The 15,242-nt window shown below is 46.8% G+C and overlaps 1 protein-coding gene and 1 long non-coding RNA gene across 4 annotated transcripts in view; one reads left to right on the forward strand and one right to left on the reverse strand.

Annotated features, from left to right (window-relative positions):
* Positions 1 to 1,108: 1,108 nt before the first annotated feature.
* BOD1L1 (biorientation of chromosomes in cell division 1 like 1) overlaps positions 1,109 to 15,242 on the forward strand; it is a 52,850-nt gene continuing 38,716 nt past the window's right edge. For 2 of the 3 annotated variants that reach the window (XM_053217562.1, XM_053217563.1), the window contains exons 1-5: positions 1,109 to 1,469; positions 7,715 to 7,839; positions 12,552 to 12,742; positions 13,225 to 13,839; positions 14,023 to 14,172. In XM_053217562.1, the coding sequence (XP_053073537.1) occupies positions 1,239 to 1,469; positions 7,715 to 7,839; positions 12,552 to 12,742; positions 13,225 to 13,839; positions 14,023 to 14,172 (1,312 nt within the window). In that variant the 5' untranslated portion in view covers positions 1,109 to 1,238. Of the gene's footprint in view, positions 1,470 to 5,287; positions 6,954 to 7,714; positions 7,840 to 12,551; positions 12,743 to 13,224; positions 13,840 to 14,022; positions 14,173 to 15,242 lie in introns of those variants that run through there. The other variant, XM_053217564.1, reaches the window with a different exon arrangement.
* LOC106975648 (uncharacterized) lies at positions 4,600 to 6,728 on the reverse strand. Its single transcript, XR_001430339.3, has 3 exons — positions 6,640 to 6,728; positions 5,550 to 5,644; positions 4,600 to 4,911 (listed from the first exon to the last, which is right to left on the reverse strand). It is a non-coding gene; the product is annotated as an uncharacterized LOC106975648 (long non-coding RNA).

Raw genomic sequence — 15,242 nt, forward strand, 5'->3', positions numbered from 1 at the left:
TAAGTGAACTCATAAGTCATCAACTCTAATTTTTTGAGATCAAGAATTGAGTGACATTGTTATAATAAGACTCCATTCACAGGTATGTACTTGTTTATACTAACACGGTTTTTCAGGGCGTAGAGCTATAAAAACTAGAAATAACAACAGAAGTCATGCTCAGCCTTTCTCCTTCCAACAATGAAGCGTATTCATCCACAGACAAATGAATTTGTAAAAACAACAGTATCCGCTTAACCAAGATGTATTTTCCAATAAATTCTGCATTCTACTAAATAATTACGAAAATTTGTTAATACTTATTTCACTTTGTGTACTAATAATTTTAAAAAATAGTCTAGAATCGGGCGATTTGCTTGGTGTGTAACCTTAGGCAATTTACTTAACGTCTCAAGGGCCTCCGTTTCCTGATTTGCAGACCGATGACAGTACTAAGACCTAGTAGCTTAGTGTCGTTCCAAAGACTGAACTAATTAATGCATATAAGACGCTTTCAGGGCCATGCGGGGCACACAGTGCTGCATGAGAGCTACAGGAGCGTTACCTGTTCCTATCAAAGTAATCCATAACAAACCGTTAAAACTAAAAGCCTGGGGGCTTGTCTTCACGGGCAGGAAGGTGCTGTTGGGATGGAGCGAGTTCCAGACCACGGGCACATTCGGAGTAAGAGGGGGACGCCCACGGAAAAACCGGAGGGAGAGAGGGGAAGAAAGACAGGAGGCGGCTGGAGCTACCTGCTTGGAAGCACCTACGGTTCGCATTACAAACGACTATGGATCTCGACTGCTCCGTGTAAGAGAAGCAAGGGCGTCAGGCCTAAATGCCACCGCGCAGGGAACCCGGCCGGCGCCGCGCGGGCGCCCAGTCGGCCCTCTGGCCCGGAGAGCCGCGTGGCTCGCACGCCCGACCACCCCGGATTCCTGACCTTGGTCTTCGGCCCCGACGCCGCGGCTCGCAGCGCCTGGTCGCCGCCGCTTCCGCCGCAAGCGCGCCTCGCGAGGGCGCCCGCGGGCGGCCGGAACTGGCCCCTCGCGGCTCCCGTCGCCAAGCCTCCGTTGCTATTGTCACCTCCTTTTCCTCTCTTCCCCTGGTTCCCTTTCACTTCCGGGGTTGCTCTGGATCCGCTGGTTCCGTAACAACATCCCGTTGGCTTCCCTCAGGCGGCGGGACCGGTGCAGCTGCCGCCTCCCAGGAGCGCCCGCCCGCCCGGGCCCGCGCCTTCCCCGGCCCAGGCCTCCATGGCCACCAACCCGCAGCCGCAGCCGCCTCCTCCGGCGCCGCCGCCTCCCCCGCCGCAGCCGCAGCCGCCGCCGCCGCCGCCGGGCCCGGGGGCTGGCCCGGGTGCGGCGGGCGGCGCGGGGGCCGGCGCCGGGGACCCGCAGCTCGTGGCCATGATCGTGAACCACCTCAAGAGCCAGGGGCTCTTCGACCAGTTCCGCAGGGACTGCCTGGCCGACGTGGACACCAAGGTTCGGGGCGCACGGGGGCTGCGGGGGCAGGGCGAAGGGGAGGACCCCGAGGGCGGCCCTCTCGGGCAGTGTCCCGCACTCGTCCGTCGGCCGGCTGCGCCTCGACTTCCCCAGCTGGGGCCCCTGCTGAGCGCGCCTCTCCCTCCCCAGGTTCCCTGGGCAGCCGCTTCCTCTTTGAGCGGCTGCTAGGGGCCGGGCACTGTGTGAGGATCGGTGCGTTCATTCATTCGCCGATCCTGTCGTTCGTTTAACGGGCTCGTGTTAATCACCTGCCCTGCTTGGACGCGGGGAGTATGGTGGTGAGCAAGACTAAGTCATGGTTCTTCGGGAGACTCGTCTGGAAACACTAATGCTAACAGGGCTTTCGTCTCTGGTCTTTTTTTTTTTTTTTTTTTTTTCGTGGTTTACTTTGTATCCAAGTTATTTTTGCGTGCTCTCTTGAAGATTTTTGGGCGGGAAGGGTCATGTCTGTGTCCTTTGGAGGAATCCAGTGGTAATGAATCAAATTATTAGCATTGTGCATTGCTGGTCACTGTGTGCGTGGGTGCAGAGGTAAGGAGGCAGAGCCGGACGATGGAAAGGTCGGCTAGAGAGACTGAGACTCTTGTTTCCACCGCTGACTGCCTGATTAAGGTGGCTTAGGCCAAGTCACTTCTCTGAAGTGACAAGGGGCAGGGGGATAGGGAGAACCAAGCCATTCAGTGAGGAAAGGTTGGAGGAGAGGTGACAGCAGGTATTGATTGAAGTGGAAGAAGGACAGGAAAGAAGAGAGTTCTGGAGAGTAATAGGAAGAGGGGAAAGGTCAGCAAGGTGCTTCCTTGCATGGAAAGAGTTAGGGGCTGGGAAGGGGAAGGATTTTGTACCAAATGTCAGAGTGAAAGGGGGTGGTAGCCGGAATGAGTACACTTTGCTGATTCTGCAAAGAATGAGCAGTGGACAACCAGGATAGAGCAATCAGTGAGGAGGATGGAACACAGAGTCTGGAATTCTGGAAATGATTGAAGCAGGAAGCTTCAGTTGGAAACAATTAGGAAATTGGGGTATTTGGCTTATATCTGGTTGGGTCCCTCAGATTGGAGTTTGCACGGGGTGAGGGTTTTCTCAACACATTCCTCACATTTTCTGAGGAACCTCATGTCTTTGAGACAAGGGGTGTTTGCATCCTTACACGGATTTTTCCTTGTGACTCTGTCCACCAGGATTTGATGGAAACTGCACACGATTCTGCTGTCTTCCCTGGGAAAACCCTCTGGGGAATCTGGGGATCTCTGATCCACCATGTGGACCAGAAGTAGAATGTGCTTTTTCGGGGTGTTGGGGTTTTTACACCACAGAGAATTCAAGATACTTGGAGATGTTCATCTGTGTAGGAAGTATATAGTTTTCTCACTTTGTTTTAGGGAATATGCACAGCCATCTTTTTGAAAATAATGTCTGTTGCCCTTTTTTTAAAAAAAAAAAAAGGGAGATGAGACAGATCCAGGTACGTGTTGTGTAGATGACACTGGTTATTTGTATCGGGCAAATAGAGATTTCACTCTGCTGTTCTGAGAAACCATATCTCTGTTACCCTTGCGCAGGCACATTGGAAACTTGAATATGCTAAAGGGGCGCTGCAACACCTAAGGCTCAAATTTTTCTTCATCCCCCATCCCCACTAAATGTTATTGTTACGTGTTTGTAATGCCCCTGCCAGATCCTCTCAAAGTGGAGCCTGAAAACCTTTATTGGTGGGAAGGAAGGGAGGACGATTGCTTGGACAATCTAATGAAGACAGGACCTTCTCCCAAGAAAAAATGTACACGTGCATATTAAAGTGCAACTTTCGTCATTCAGAAACGGTCGACTGTAGGCAGTTACATGTGGCTCAACCTAATACCCAGTTGCAAGGACTTCAGGGGCCGCAGAACAAGGTCCCTTGTTTTAATGTTGGAAACTAGAGAACTGAAATAATACCCCTTCCCTGACGGAAAAGGATGCCTGTGTGCAGCGGAAATTCTTTCCTCACCCCTCCTGTGCTTGCTTTCTCCCTCTGTCTTCACTCCTGATGCCTCCCCTCCTCTCTTTTTCCTCCTTGTCTTCTACCTCTGTGCCTCCTGGTTCTGGTTCTCTTTCCTCTTTCCCCCATGAGTGTCTCCCTCTTCCTGTTCCTTAGCTTTACTAACGATTATGCAGATTTTAATCTGATTTAAAGTGTTTCTTCTTGTTGTGTAGCATTTTATATCCTTTTTCATACATATGTATATACATATACATACATATGACAAGTTTGAAAGTCTCAAAAATCCTACAGAAGCCAAGGTTTTCTTTTGAGCCTAACATTCCTCTCCATGTGATGAGTGGGTCAGAGTAGACGTAAGATCCCCTGTTCATGCAAAGGAGCATCACTTTTAGGGAACCGTCGAATCTCCTCTGTAAGAACAACTTGTAATTTAGACCATTTGTGGTATGGTGCTTTTGATAATTGAACCCTGAAGACTGACCTGCTTTATGTCAAACTCTGACCTGCAGTACAGAATCTATAGGGTTATAGCAGTAACTGGCTTGTCAGTCATATGCATATTTAAGAATCAAGACATTTGACACCTATCAGGAGCTCTCCAAGAGCAAAGCCACCATCCAGCCCAGTGTGGTTAAAGCAAGATGAGAAGTACTAAAGTCCGCTGGCATTCCCGCGGGCCAGAAAACCCTCCAGACTGCCCTGGGGTTATGATGGCCTCTAACCAACCAAGAGAGGGATCTGACCTTAGCAAACCAATCAGCCCTCCTACCCAAAGATGAGAACCTTAGTCATCCCACGATCTAACTAAGGCTGAGGCTCCTCTGCTGTAGATTACTAGTTCTCAGATCCCTGCCGTTTCTGACCCCTTGGCTCTGAGGTCACCCTGGAGAGTGTGAAGAGGGAAGATCAAGAGAGGCCTGTCCTTCTGTCCCAGGCAGAGAACTCACCAACCAAATAAATATGGCACCTTTCTCCCCAGGTAATAAAGGCCAAGTTTTGTATACTTTCTCGGTTACAAGTGGCTCCTGGTCACTGTGACTATTGCCTCTTTTTTTTTTTTTTTTTTTCTTTTTAAATTTGAAAGGAATATTGAAGACAGAGTATATAAACTTACTCACCCAACACATATTCATTATGTACAAAGCACTGTTCAGATGCCAGGATACAGCAGTGAACAAAACCTCCCTGCTTTTATGGAGCTTGCATCCCAGCAGCGAAAAGCAGACAGGGGATAACGTGTAATAGGTTCTGTGGAAGAAATAAAGCAGGGTGAGGTTGGGAAGAGTTGCTGATTCGTTTTCAGTAAGTTGTCCAGGGAAGATTTCGAGAAGGTGTTACTTGAGCCGTCACTGAAGGAACCAAAGAGACCATCCAGCCAGCTGTGTGGGGCTCAGTGCTCTAAGTAGAGACCACAGCCAGTGGGAAGGCCTGAGGCAGGACCTGGTGAGGGAGAAAGTGACAGAAGGTGAGATAGGAGTGGCCCTCCTTCCCCCTTCCCTTCATGGATCTGGCAGGCCTTAGACGCCATGGTAAGAAATTGGCTTTTACTGGAGCTGAGAAGCCATTGGCACCTTCTGAGCCTAAGGACATGGTCTGACTCCCCTTTTAGATGGGTTGGGTTTAGGTGTGTAATTATTAAGGGTGTCCCTTTCACGCTCAGTCATGATGTGGTTTGGACAATAAATATATGATTACCCTAATTTTGGAAGATTAACCCGAGCCACTGTGTGAAAAATAGACTTCAGGTGGGCAAGTGGTCAGAAGTAAGGAGATGGGTTGGGAATCGAGAGAGGAGATGAGAGCACCTTGGACCAGAGGGGTGGCGGTAAAGGGGGTGGAAAGTGGTCAGATTCTGAGTGTATTTTGATGCTACTGTGGACAGAATTTGCCAAAGGTTTGGAGGTGGGGTGGAAGAGAAAGGGAAGAGTCAAGGATGACTCCAAGGCTTTTGAGCAGAGCACTGGAAAAGGAAGAAAAGAGGAAAAGGAAAGCTTCTCAGAGGAGTAATGGGATCCAAAATATTGCTGAAGTCACTAGGCTTTTTACTGAAAGGAGAATGTGGCAACAAGGAGACTTACTTGTTGTAGTTCAGATTGGAGCTTGTTTGGGGCAGCAAGAGTGCTGAGTGCTTTGTGATGATGTTTGAGTCCAGTGGTTCTGGGATTGGGGGATACTGGAGACAAGAATTATGTTTTAGAGTCAGTGGGGAGAAAGAATTCGTTTTAGTTCATGTTGATTTTGGATAAATGGAGAGGGATGTGAGACGGGATCCTGAGTGTTTCTTGTAGGACAGGAAATAGGAATCAGGAAAAGTCTGGAAATTGGGAGGGATGAGGGGGCATCACAAAGGGATGAAGTCTTATCATCTGTGCCTGAGATAGGTATCTGGCCATCTTCGCGGACAGCTACTTTTTTAATTGCTTATCTGCCAAGCAGTGTGAGAAGCTATGTGAAAACAAAGATGAAGGGAATGTGAGGACCCGGCTTCCTCTTCAGTGGAGAGATAAATACCCACCCCCCCCCCCCAAAATACAGTACAGGGCAAGCATTGTTGGAAAGGGGGTATGTACACAGGATGGGAGGAACATGGGGGAAAGCCAGGGGTGACATCACAGATGAGGGTGAGCTCTGAAGGCGAGAAGTTTGCCAAATAGAGAGTAGAGGGAATGGTAGGTACAGAAGATTGAAGGCGTGAGAATGTTTCACTGGACTACGGGCTTTGAAGGGTAAGGTTAGGAGCCACAAACAGCAGATGAAGCCGTATGGCCATTCAGGGACTCTCACTCCCCTACATGAAAAGCCACGTGACAGACCGCGAGTGGTGGGGGCTGGGGGGCAGGCTCTAGGAAGGAGGGGTGCAGTCCTGATAGGGTGGTCAAGCACCCCTAGGCATGTCCTTTTAAGAAGTGACATACGGGGATGTCACAGTCACTTAAGTCTGTGCCTGGATGGCACAGTCACTTAAGCGTCCGACTCTTGATGTTGGCTCAGGTCACGATCTCACGGTTCTCTCGCGGGTTGCGAGTTGGAGCCCAGCATCGGGCTCTGCGCTGACAGTGGCGCCTGCTTGGGATTCTCCGTCTTCCTCTCTCTGCCCCTCCCCTGTTCTCTCTCTCTCTCTCTTTCTCTCTTTCTCAAAAATAAACTTAAAAACAAAAAGTGACATACCATGTGTTCTCTCTCCTGCTTCCCTTAACTTAGGGGTTCTCAGCCTCAGCACCGTTGACATTCTGGGCTGGAACGTTCTTTGTTGTTCGGGTTCCCTGTGCACTCTAGGGCACTCAGCGGCATCCCTGCCCTCAACACACAAGATGCCAGTGGCAGCTCCCTGAGTTGTGGCCACCAAAACTGTCTCCAGACATTGTCTAAAGTGCCCTGGGGTGGGGGTGGTGGAGGCAGAATCGCTCCTGGTTGAGGACCACCGCTTACGTTAGATCGAATGCCTGCTTGCAGTGTTGGTTCAGCCCGTTTCCGCTCCCCCGGTACACATCTTCATCGCTGTAGTTACTGCCTCCTTTCCGAAGTATATCATGTGTCTCTTTACTCTCTCCCTGTCGGAAGATTACTGGGCAGAAAGCTCAGCCATAGCGTATCCCTCTGCTCACGTGCAGTGAGTTCCTGTCCTCAACCCCATAATCCCAGACGTCCACACGTCCCCAGAGCCCTCCAGCCCATGGCCGCAGGCTGTCTGCAACCTCGTATCTCTGCTTTTTTATATTCTCTTCCCCCACCAACTTGGAGGCTCCCAGATGCTCCTGACCCCACATTTTCTCATCCACTTGCACTGCTTCTATTGTTGGCTGTATGTGCAAGTCCTGCGTCTCCGATGACCAGCTGCTTTGTGAAACTCGGAGGGTCCAACTCAAATGCCACATCCTCAGCAAAGACTTATTCCTCTGCTCCCCTCCCTTTCCTGGCTCCAGATCATCTGAAGCTAATCTAACCCAGATAGTTACTTGTATCTGATTTTCGAGTCCTTTGTCTACAGGTGAGAGGTATGTCTTTCTTCTTTGTGTCCTCCTATCTCCAAACATCTTGGCTTCGACAAAATAAGCAGTATTTGCATGTCTCAGTTATCCTGAAGCAGGAAGGTCCTAAGCTGAGAAACCTTGTGGCCACATTGATGCTGTAATGTAAAAAACGTTAACGCTGTTAAGCATCCTCAAATTCCTGAGACTTAGAAATATTGATGTTATGTAACACTTGTGATTTTTAACATTTGTCTTTCCCCCCCACTTCCCAGCCTGCCTATCAGAACCTGAGACAACGGGTTGACAGCTTTGTTGCGAACCACTTGGCAACTCATACATGGAGTCCTCACCTCAATAAGAACCAGCTGAGAAACAACATTAGACAGCAGGTGCTCAAGTAAGTCTTCCAGACCCAGAGTCCCTAGGCAGGCTTGAAGGCGTCAGTCTGCTCTGTGGAAGGCAGAGACCATTTTGTGGAAGCTAGATGTCATTTTATCACGTCTGGTTGGCTGTTTCGAGGATGACGCAGTGCAGTTTTAGAGGGGGCTCAAATCGCTTCACGTTTCCCCATGAATTTTAGCAGTCTGACTTCTGCAGACCTTTGGAAATACCTGAAGGACCAGGATGCCAATGTGACTCCAGAAACAAAATACTAGGGTATAATGTTAATTGCTGGTAAGTGCCAGAATATCCCATAAAGATCAGGCTTTATTATTCTGCTTTGATAAGTAAAAAAGGCATTCTAGATCACGGCAGTTAAAATAATTTCCCCTAATTTGAGGCCATGTCTCCTATCTTCTAATACGACTCCCCTCTTTTTTTTTTTCTTTTGCACTTTACTGTGACTTTTAAGTCTGCTTCTTAGTGATGATATAGCCAAAAAAAAAAAAAAGCAGGAAAGTGTGTTTGGACCTGTCAGAGCCATTTTGGGTAAGATAAAGAGAATGAGAAGAGCTGGAGTGTTTAGAGGGACCTATAAAAAAAATCATATTTGTTCCCAGAAAAGCAGATTTACAATACCATCTTGTTCTTGAATATAAATATTTGCTAAGACAGGAAGACCCAGACCTCGTATCCCTGCGTCACCCTCCCCGCGGAAGGGGTGACTGAGTTATTTAAAGAGTGCCCAGTCTTCCTTTCTTGACAAATATTTACGTTCAAGCTCATCTTTTAGAATGAAATGTGACTTTTAAATAGTTAGGCAAATTCATCTTCTACCTCCCACCTCTTCAAACCCTCTAACCGGGTAGGAACCCTGCAAGCCTACCTGGTGTGCAGGCCCCGGGGAAGCCCCACAAACAAAGCTTCACACTCTGACTCAAAGACCCATTTAGCCACACGTAATACTAGACACCTGGAACCTGGGGGCCCTGACTGTTTCCTACTGAATAAGAGACAGGGAAATTTAACAAAAGCTTTGTTGTCTGCATTTTAAAGGATGTTTGCGAAACCTATAAAACAGTCCCCGAGATGTCAAAAGACACCAGGGAAGGCTGCAGAGTTAATACCTGATGGGAAAAGCCAAAGACTTTCCTGAAAACCCGAGGGTCTGTGGCTGCCAACGTTTCCAGGCTTTTCCGACCAGTAGCCGGCATAGCAGGGGGTGGGGGTGGGGGTGGGGCAAACCTCGGGGCAAGGTCGGGGCCTGCCCTCGCTTCTACAGAGCACTCCAGATTACAGAGGGTGGAGCTGCCCCCCTTTTCAAACCAGCCATTACATCCCTTTGGAAGCATAGAGTTTTTACTGGGGCGGTGTGGGGGAGGTGCATTCTTTTTTTTTCAAAAGTTGAGCGACCGAAATAGGCAGATTTCCTGGCATTGTATTTATCCCTCAGCAGGCAAAACCTATCAAGGAGGGAAGCAGTCCTTCATTCTTTTCTCACCCCTGTAAAATCGAAAGCACTTAACAATTCTTAATAGCCCCCTTATAAGACATTTTCACAGAATCATGCTTAGTGAGGGGTTGCTGTACATTGCAGTAAAGGGTTCTTGTGACCACCAGCCTGGGTCTTGGGAACTATCTTCTAGAGACACTTAAATTTCTTTTTTTAATGTTTATTCAGTTTTTGGGAGAGAGAGAGACAGAGACAGAGCGCACGCAAGCAGGGGAGGGGCAGAGAGAGAGGGAGACACAGACTCTGAAGCAGGCTCCGGGCTCTGAGCCGTCAGCACAGATCCGGACGAGGGGCTCGAACTCACAAGCCCTGAATTGTGACCTGAGCCGAAGTCTGGCATTTAACCGACTGAGCCACCCACGCGCCTGTCTTCTAGAGACATTTTATAACAGGACAAACAGCTTCCCTTGGATAATTTAGGAATTGCTCTTCTTAGACTAACATCTGTAAATTCTCTGCTAGCTATGTTATTTATTATTTTTTTTTAAATGTTTATTTGAGAAAGTAAGAGAGCATGAGCTGGGGAAGGGCAGAGAGAGAGGGAGAGAGGGAATCCCAAGCAGGCTCCACGCTGTCAGCACAGAGCCCGGCACGGGGCTCGAACTCACAAACTATGAGATCATGACCTGAGCCGAAATCAAGAGTCAGATGCTCAACCAGCGGAACCACCCAGATGCCCCATTAATTAAAATATTCTCTTATTGAGTAAAGTTACATATCACGTGAGTATGTCATTTTCAAGCTTCCTTAAGGAAAGATACCACAGTAGTTGTCCAGCTATTGTTGTAGAGAGGGACCAGTCCCTATACATACAATTTCAAACAGTTTTTCCTACAAAGACTTTGAGAAATATTCAGTTGACCATTAGCCTGAACCGTCTACAATTCCCATTTTTGTAGGACAAAAATACAGCAATTTCAAATGGTTCAACTTAATAATTGATCTTCGGACTCAGTGGTATTTTTTTTAATGTTTATTTATTTTGAGAGATTGCGAGTGGGAGGGGGCAGAGAGAGAGAGAATCCCAGGCAGGCTTCATGCTCATCGCAGAGCCCGACGTGGGGCTCGATCTCACGACCGTGACATCGTGACCTGAGCCCAAATCAAGAGTCAGAAGCTTAACCCACTGTGCCACCCAGGCACCTCTCAGTAGTGTTCTTTTTATGCATTCATTTGAACAACAGAATCTAAAATGCCAGATAGCTCTAAATAATGATCTTAACTGAACAGAATTTGAAAGGAAAAGGAAGTAGCTTTAATCAGGAAAATACTACCTACTGGCATTTCGGCTTTGCCCTTGAGTCCAAGGCTGTAGCATCTCCCTCTGGTGAGGCTGCTGTGACCACACCATACTAGAGTGGGCCCACTAAGAGCAGTGTGTTCATTAGGATGGCCCCCACTTTGATTTAAGATCAGAGCTGACCTCACGGGAGACTAGACTGAAATAGATGAGGGCCTGGAATAGAGGCAGAGAAACATCGGCTGCAGCAGTGATGTTAGGGTGAGTGGGTTTTATTTTTTATGCTGTGCCTTTGTAGTGTGCCTGAAAACATTTTTAAGATTGCTTGTCCTTGTTTCTTTTACACCTGCTACATGTTAAAGGCACCTCAAAGATGTAACGATGTGTGCAGGATTTGCATTTTTTTTTTTATCTTAGAACTTTAAAAAGAAGGTTACCTACTTTGTCCGGTGTTGACTCATTTTTCTCTATGGCCCACATAAGTAGAATTATAGTATCACAAGGCTGCAAGGTACCTCAGGAAATGGAAATCAAATCCATCCTCCACTCAGAAAGAGCTGCACTCAAAAATAGCATTGTCAAGTGTAAGGAGAGATGGCTCCCCCGTTCTGCGGAGAGAGCCGAGGCCTAGAAGCTGGAAGAGACAGCCCCCGGCTCATCCAATACTGTCCAGAAACGTTGGCTCCTCAGGTGCTTGGTTTTGTTTTGTTTTGTTTTAGCAAGAAACGAGGTGTAGGTGCGTTTCTTAAAACAAATCCACATCCTCTTATTTTACTCACGCTTTTGTGATTTTCTGCACATTTCAGTCTGTGTCGCCCCCTTTGCTCCTCCCGTCTCTTGCGTGTATTTCTCTCAGCTCTTTCCTCCTCTTTGCTTCTATGGAAATCAAGGCTCAGTGGAAGCGTCTTCTCTTTGTGAAGCATTCCCAGATCACCTTAAACATATTTAATACTTCCCTATTCCCCTCTTTCCTAGAGTAGACGGTGTCTTATAGTGCCTGCCCTCTGGTATTTTAATCGTGTCTGTCTCTCCCGCCAGACCAGAAACCAGGTCTGATTTGTAACAGACCGATCCCCAGCATGGTGCCTGTTATGGAGAAGACACTCGTAACCTGATTGTTGAATGAATAAATCATCAGTTTTTACAGCAGGAAGATAATGTAATAAAAAGAAAACGAGAAGTCTTAAGTTTTTCTTTATTTTTCTGAAGTTTGCTTTCTTTTCTTTGTTTTATAAGCTTGTTGAAATTACACTCTGTATATGTTCTTCAGTTTTCCTGGAGATTCTCATATTTCTAAAAGGCTTACATTTTTCTGCTAAAAAAAAAATTTGTGGAGTCAATAGATTTATACCCAGAACTCAGCTTTAGTGATCATTTATTCCCATATGCCCTGGCAAGGGTTGGGGTAAGGTAAGCATCACCTGGAAGTGTGGGCTCTAGATAATGTATTGTGTCTAGTTCTTTTTTTTTTTTTAACGTTTATTTTTTTATTATTGAGAGACAAAGACAGAGCATGAGCATGGGAGGGGCAGAGAGAGGAGGAGACACAGAATCTGAAGGAGGCTCCCTGCTCTGAGCTGTCAGCACAGAGCCCGACGTGGGGCTGGAACTCACAAACCCAGTGAGATCATGACCTGCGCTGAAGTCAGACGTTTAACCAACTGAGCCACCCAGGCGCCCCGTATTGTGTCTAGTTGTAAAGGTGTTTTGTTTCTTGTTTTGCCTGCTTTAGCGTTTCCACCGGCGACACCACTGGCAGAAAGTATACAGACTTTCTTGCAGTGTGATCGACCTAAATGCTGCCTGGTGTGAAACTGACTCCCCATTGCCTATTCTTTCCATATATTGAGATGAGTGGATTGGGTAATTTCAGGTTGAACATATATGTGACAGGTACAATTTTATTTACAAGCAGTTAATGTAAATCATATGAAATTGTGTTTTACCTTTCTGTAAAACTTATTTTGTGTTTCAGATCAGGAATGTTGGAGTCTGGTATTGACCGAATTATTTCTCAGGTTGTGGATCCAAAGATCAACCACACGTTCAGACCTCAGGTGGAGAAAGCTGTGCATGAGTTTTTGGCCACCCTAAACCACAAAGAGGAAGCAAGTGGCAGCACAGCCCCTGATGATGAGAAACCAGACTCTTCCGTCATTACACAAGGTGCTTTGCTTTTACTCTTGGTCAGTTCCTTTGCTTTGCTTCTTGAACTGGGTATCAAGCTAGGGATATAATTATCAATTTTGTTCCTTGGCTACTCTAGTGAAATTGTATTTATTTCAAATATCACATTCCTCAACTGATAGAACATTTCTTTTTGAGATTAATGCAAAATGGTAGACATTTTCCTGACGTGTTGGCTGTGTGTATGTGTGTGTGTTTCAACTGAGGGAATAATTAATATAACCGAAGAGAATTAGACTATTCTCAGGTTTGCATGGTGCCTTTCCTGTGACACAGTGTTAGAACAGTAGAGGATTTAGAATGTTCTTGGTGTTAGCATTGGTATCCGAAAGTCTAAAAGAATATGAATGGTCTGCACAGCATACGTGTCTTATAAAGATGAGAGCGTCTTGTAGCATCGATTCATCAGAGGGGCTTACCTTCTGCATAAGTTTTTTCTAACGCTCATCTTTCCCTCAAAGGTGTCCCAGTGCCTGGACCCAGTGCTAATGTAGCCAATGACGCCATGTCAATCTTGGAAACCATAACTTCTCTTAACCAAGAAGCTAGTGCAGCCAGAGCTTCAACAGAAACATCAAACACCAAGACCAGTGAGAGAGTGTCCAAAAAACTCCCGTCTCAGCCCAGCACTGACACTAGTACTGAGAAAGAGAGAACTTCAGAGGACATGGCTGACAAAGAAAAGTCTACACCCGACTCTGCAGGGGAAGGACAGGAAACAGCCCCCAAGTCTGAAGAATTAAATGATCTCCCTTGTCCAGTTGAGGAAATTAAAAATCATACAAAAGAGAGTAATAGTTCAATTCTGCTAAATAAGGATGTTCAACAGGAAAGCATTGACCAAAAAAATAAATCAACGGACAAAGGTGAAAAGAAACCAGAGAGTAATGACAAAGGAGAAAGGAAGAAAGAAAAGAAGGAAAAGACCGAAAAGAAGTTTGACCACCCAAAAAGGAGTGAGGACCTACAAAAAGCGAAAGAAGAAAAGCAAGCAAAGGAAAAAGAAGTAGAGTGTTCAAAACTCCCGTCAGAAAAGAATAGTAATAAAGCTAAAACCATTGAAGGGACAAAAGAAGGTATATAAAAACTTGCAAAAATCTACAGTTTACAGATCAAAGAGTGTCAGTTGTTGGGGGGGGGGGGGTCAAATTTTTTTGACCTGTATTTAATGCAGAGTATTTTAAACGTAATTTAGGAATTGGGTGCTGAGTTTGTTCTTATAACATGACTTATCTTTGTGTTTTATTTCCTCCTCGAAGATTGCTCTTTGATAGATTCTGATGTGGATGGACTTACAGACATCACAGTTAGCTCTGTCCATACCAGTGACCTTTCATCTTTTGAAGAAGACACCGAGGAGGAAGTTGTAATGTCTGATAGCATGGAAGAAGGAGAGATTACGTCAGACGGTAAAGCATTTTACTTAATAACGCCTCTGGGAAGCTTCCTGTCGAGCATTGTTTGTATATTCACATGGCTATATCGTGAAAGACAGTGTGGTATACTGGCAAGAGCATGGGACTTTGTAGTTGGAAGATGTGTTTCTGAGTCCCAGCTCCAAGGTTGTCTGTCTGAGCAAGCTTGGTAAGTTACTCCACAAGCCTTGGTTCTCCATCCTTGAACTCCATCCCACAGGTTTATTAGAAGATGTAGAGGAGACAGTGTATATGACGGTGCTGTGGGTGTGGGTGTCTGTGGGTTTGTATGGGCGTTGTTGGGGGAGCACAGTCCCCAAGGCTGCTCTCACTTCTGACACCATTTGCAAAGTTGAGGTCTCCAAGCCTACCCTTAGGTTTGACGATTCTCCAGGAGGACTCCTAGAACTCACTGAGAGCTTTACGGTTCATGGTTGTGGTTTATTACAGTGAAGGGACACACATTCAGATCAGCCAAGGGAAGAGGCACACAGGCCAGAGTCCACGGAGCTTCCGGAAGCCCTTTCCCTGCGGGGTCACAGAGAGCATTACCTTCCTGGCATTGATGTCAGAAATATGTATATGGCTAATCGCCAACCAGGGAAGCTCACAGAAACCTTGATGTCCAAAATTTCTACTGGGGCTCCATCATGGAGACATAACGTCAGATCTTAATCTCCAGCCCCTCCAGAGGTCAAGCTGATATACCATGGCCCAAAGCTACTGACCCAAATCATACCGTGAGTTGATTTAGCTTGACCCAAGACCCCCAGGCAGACAAACACTCGTGTCAGACATGATATTCCACAGACTTAGAGATTACCTCCCAGAAGCTACGGGCAAGACTGTACTTCTCTGTAGAGTTTGTTTTTCACCCAGCCCTTACTAAGCACTTACTGTGTTCCAGGCACTGTGTACTATTCTGTGTCCTAGCTCCTGTAATCCTCAACAATCCTGAGAAGTAGGTCCAGGTGAGGAAAGAGAGTCACCAAGAGAAGGTGTCCTGTCTAGGGTCACGCAGCTATTGAGCTCCGGTGTCAGTTTCAACCCTGGTCTGGGCTTCT

This window comes from Acinonyx jubatus, chromosome B1, assembly GCF_027475565.1.
Source record: "Acinonyx jubatus isolate Ajub_Pintada_27869175 chromosome B1, VMU_Ajub_asm_v1.0, whole genome shotgun sequence".
In the NCBI taxonomy this organism is placed as follows: domain Eukaryota; kingdom Metazoa; phylum Chordata; class Mammalia; order Carnivora; family Felidae; genus Acinonyx; species Acinonyx jubatus.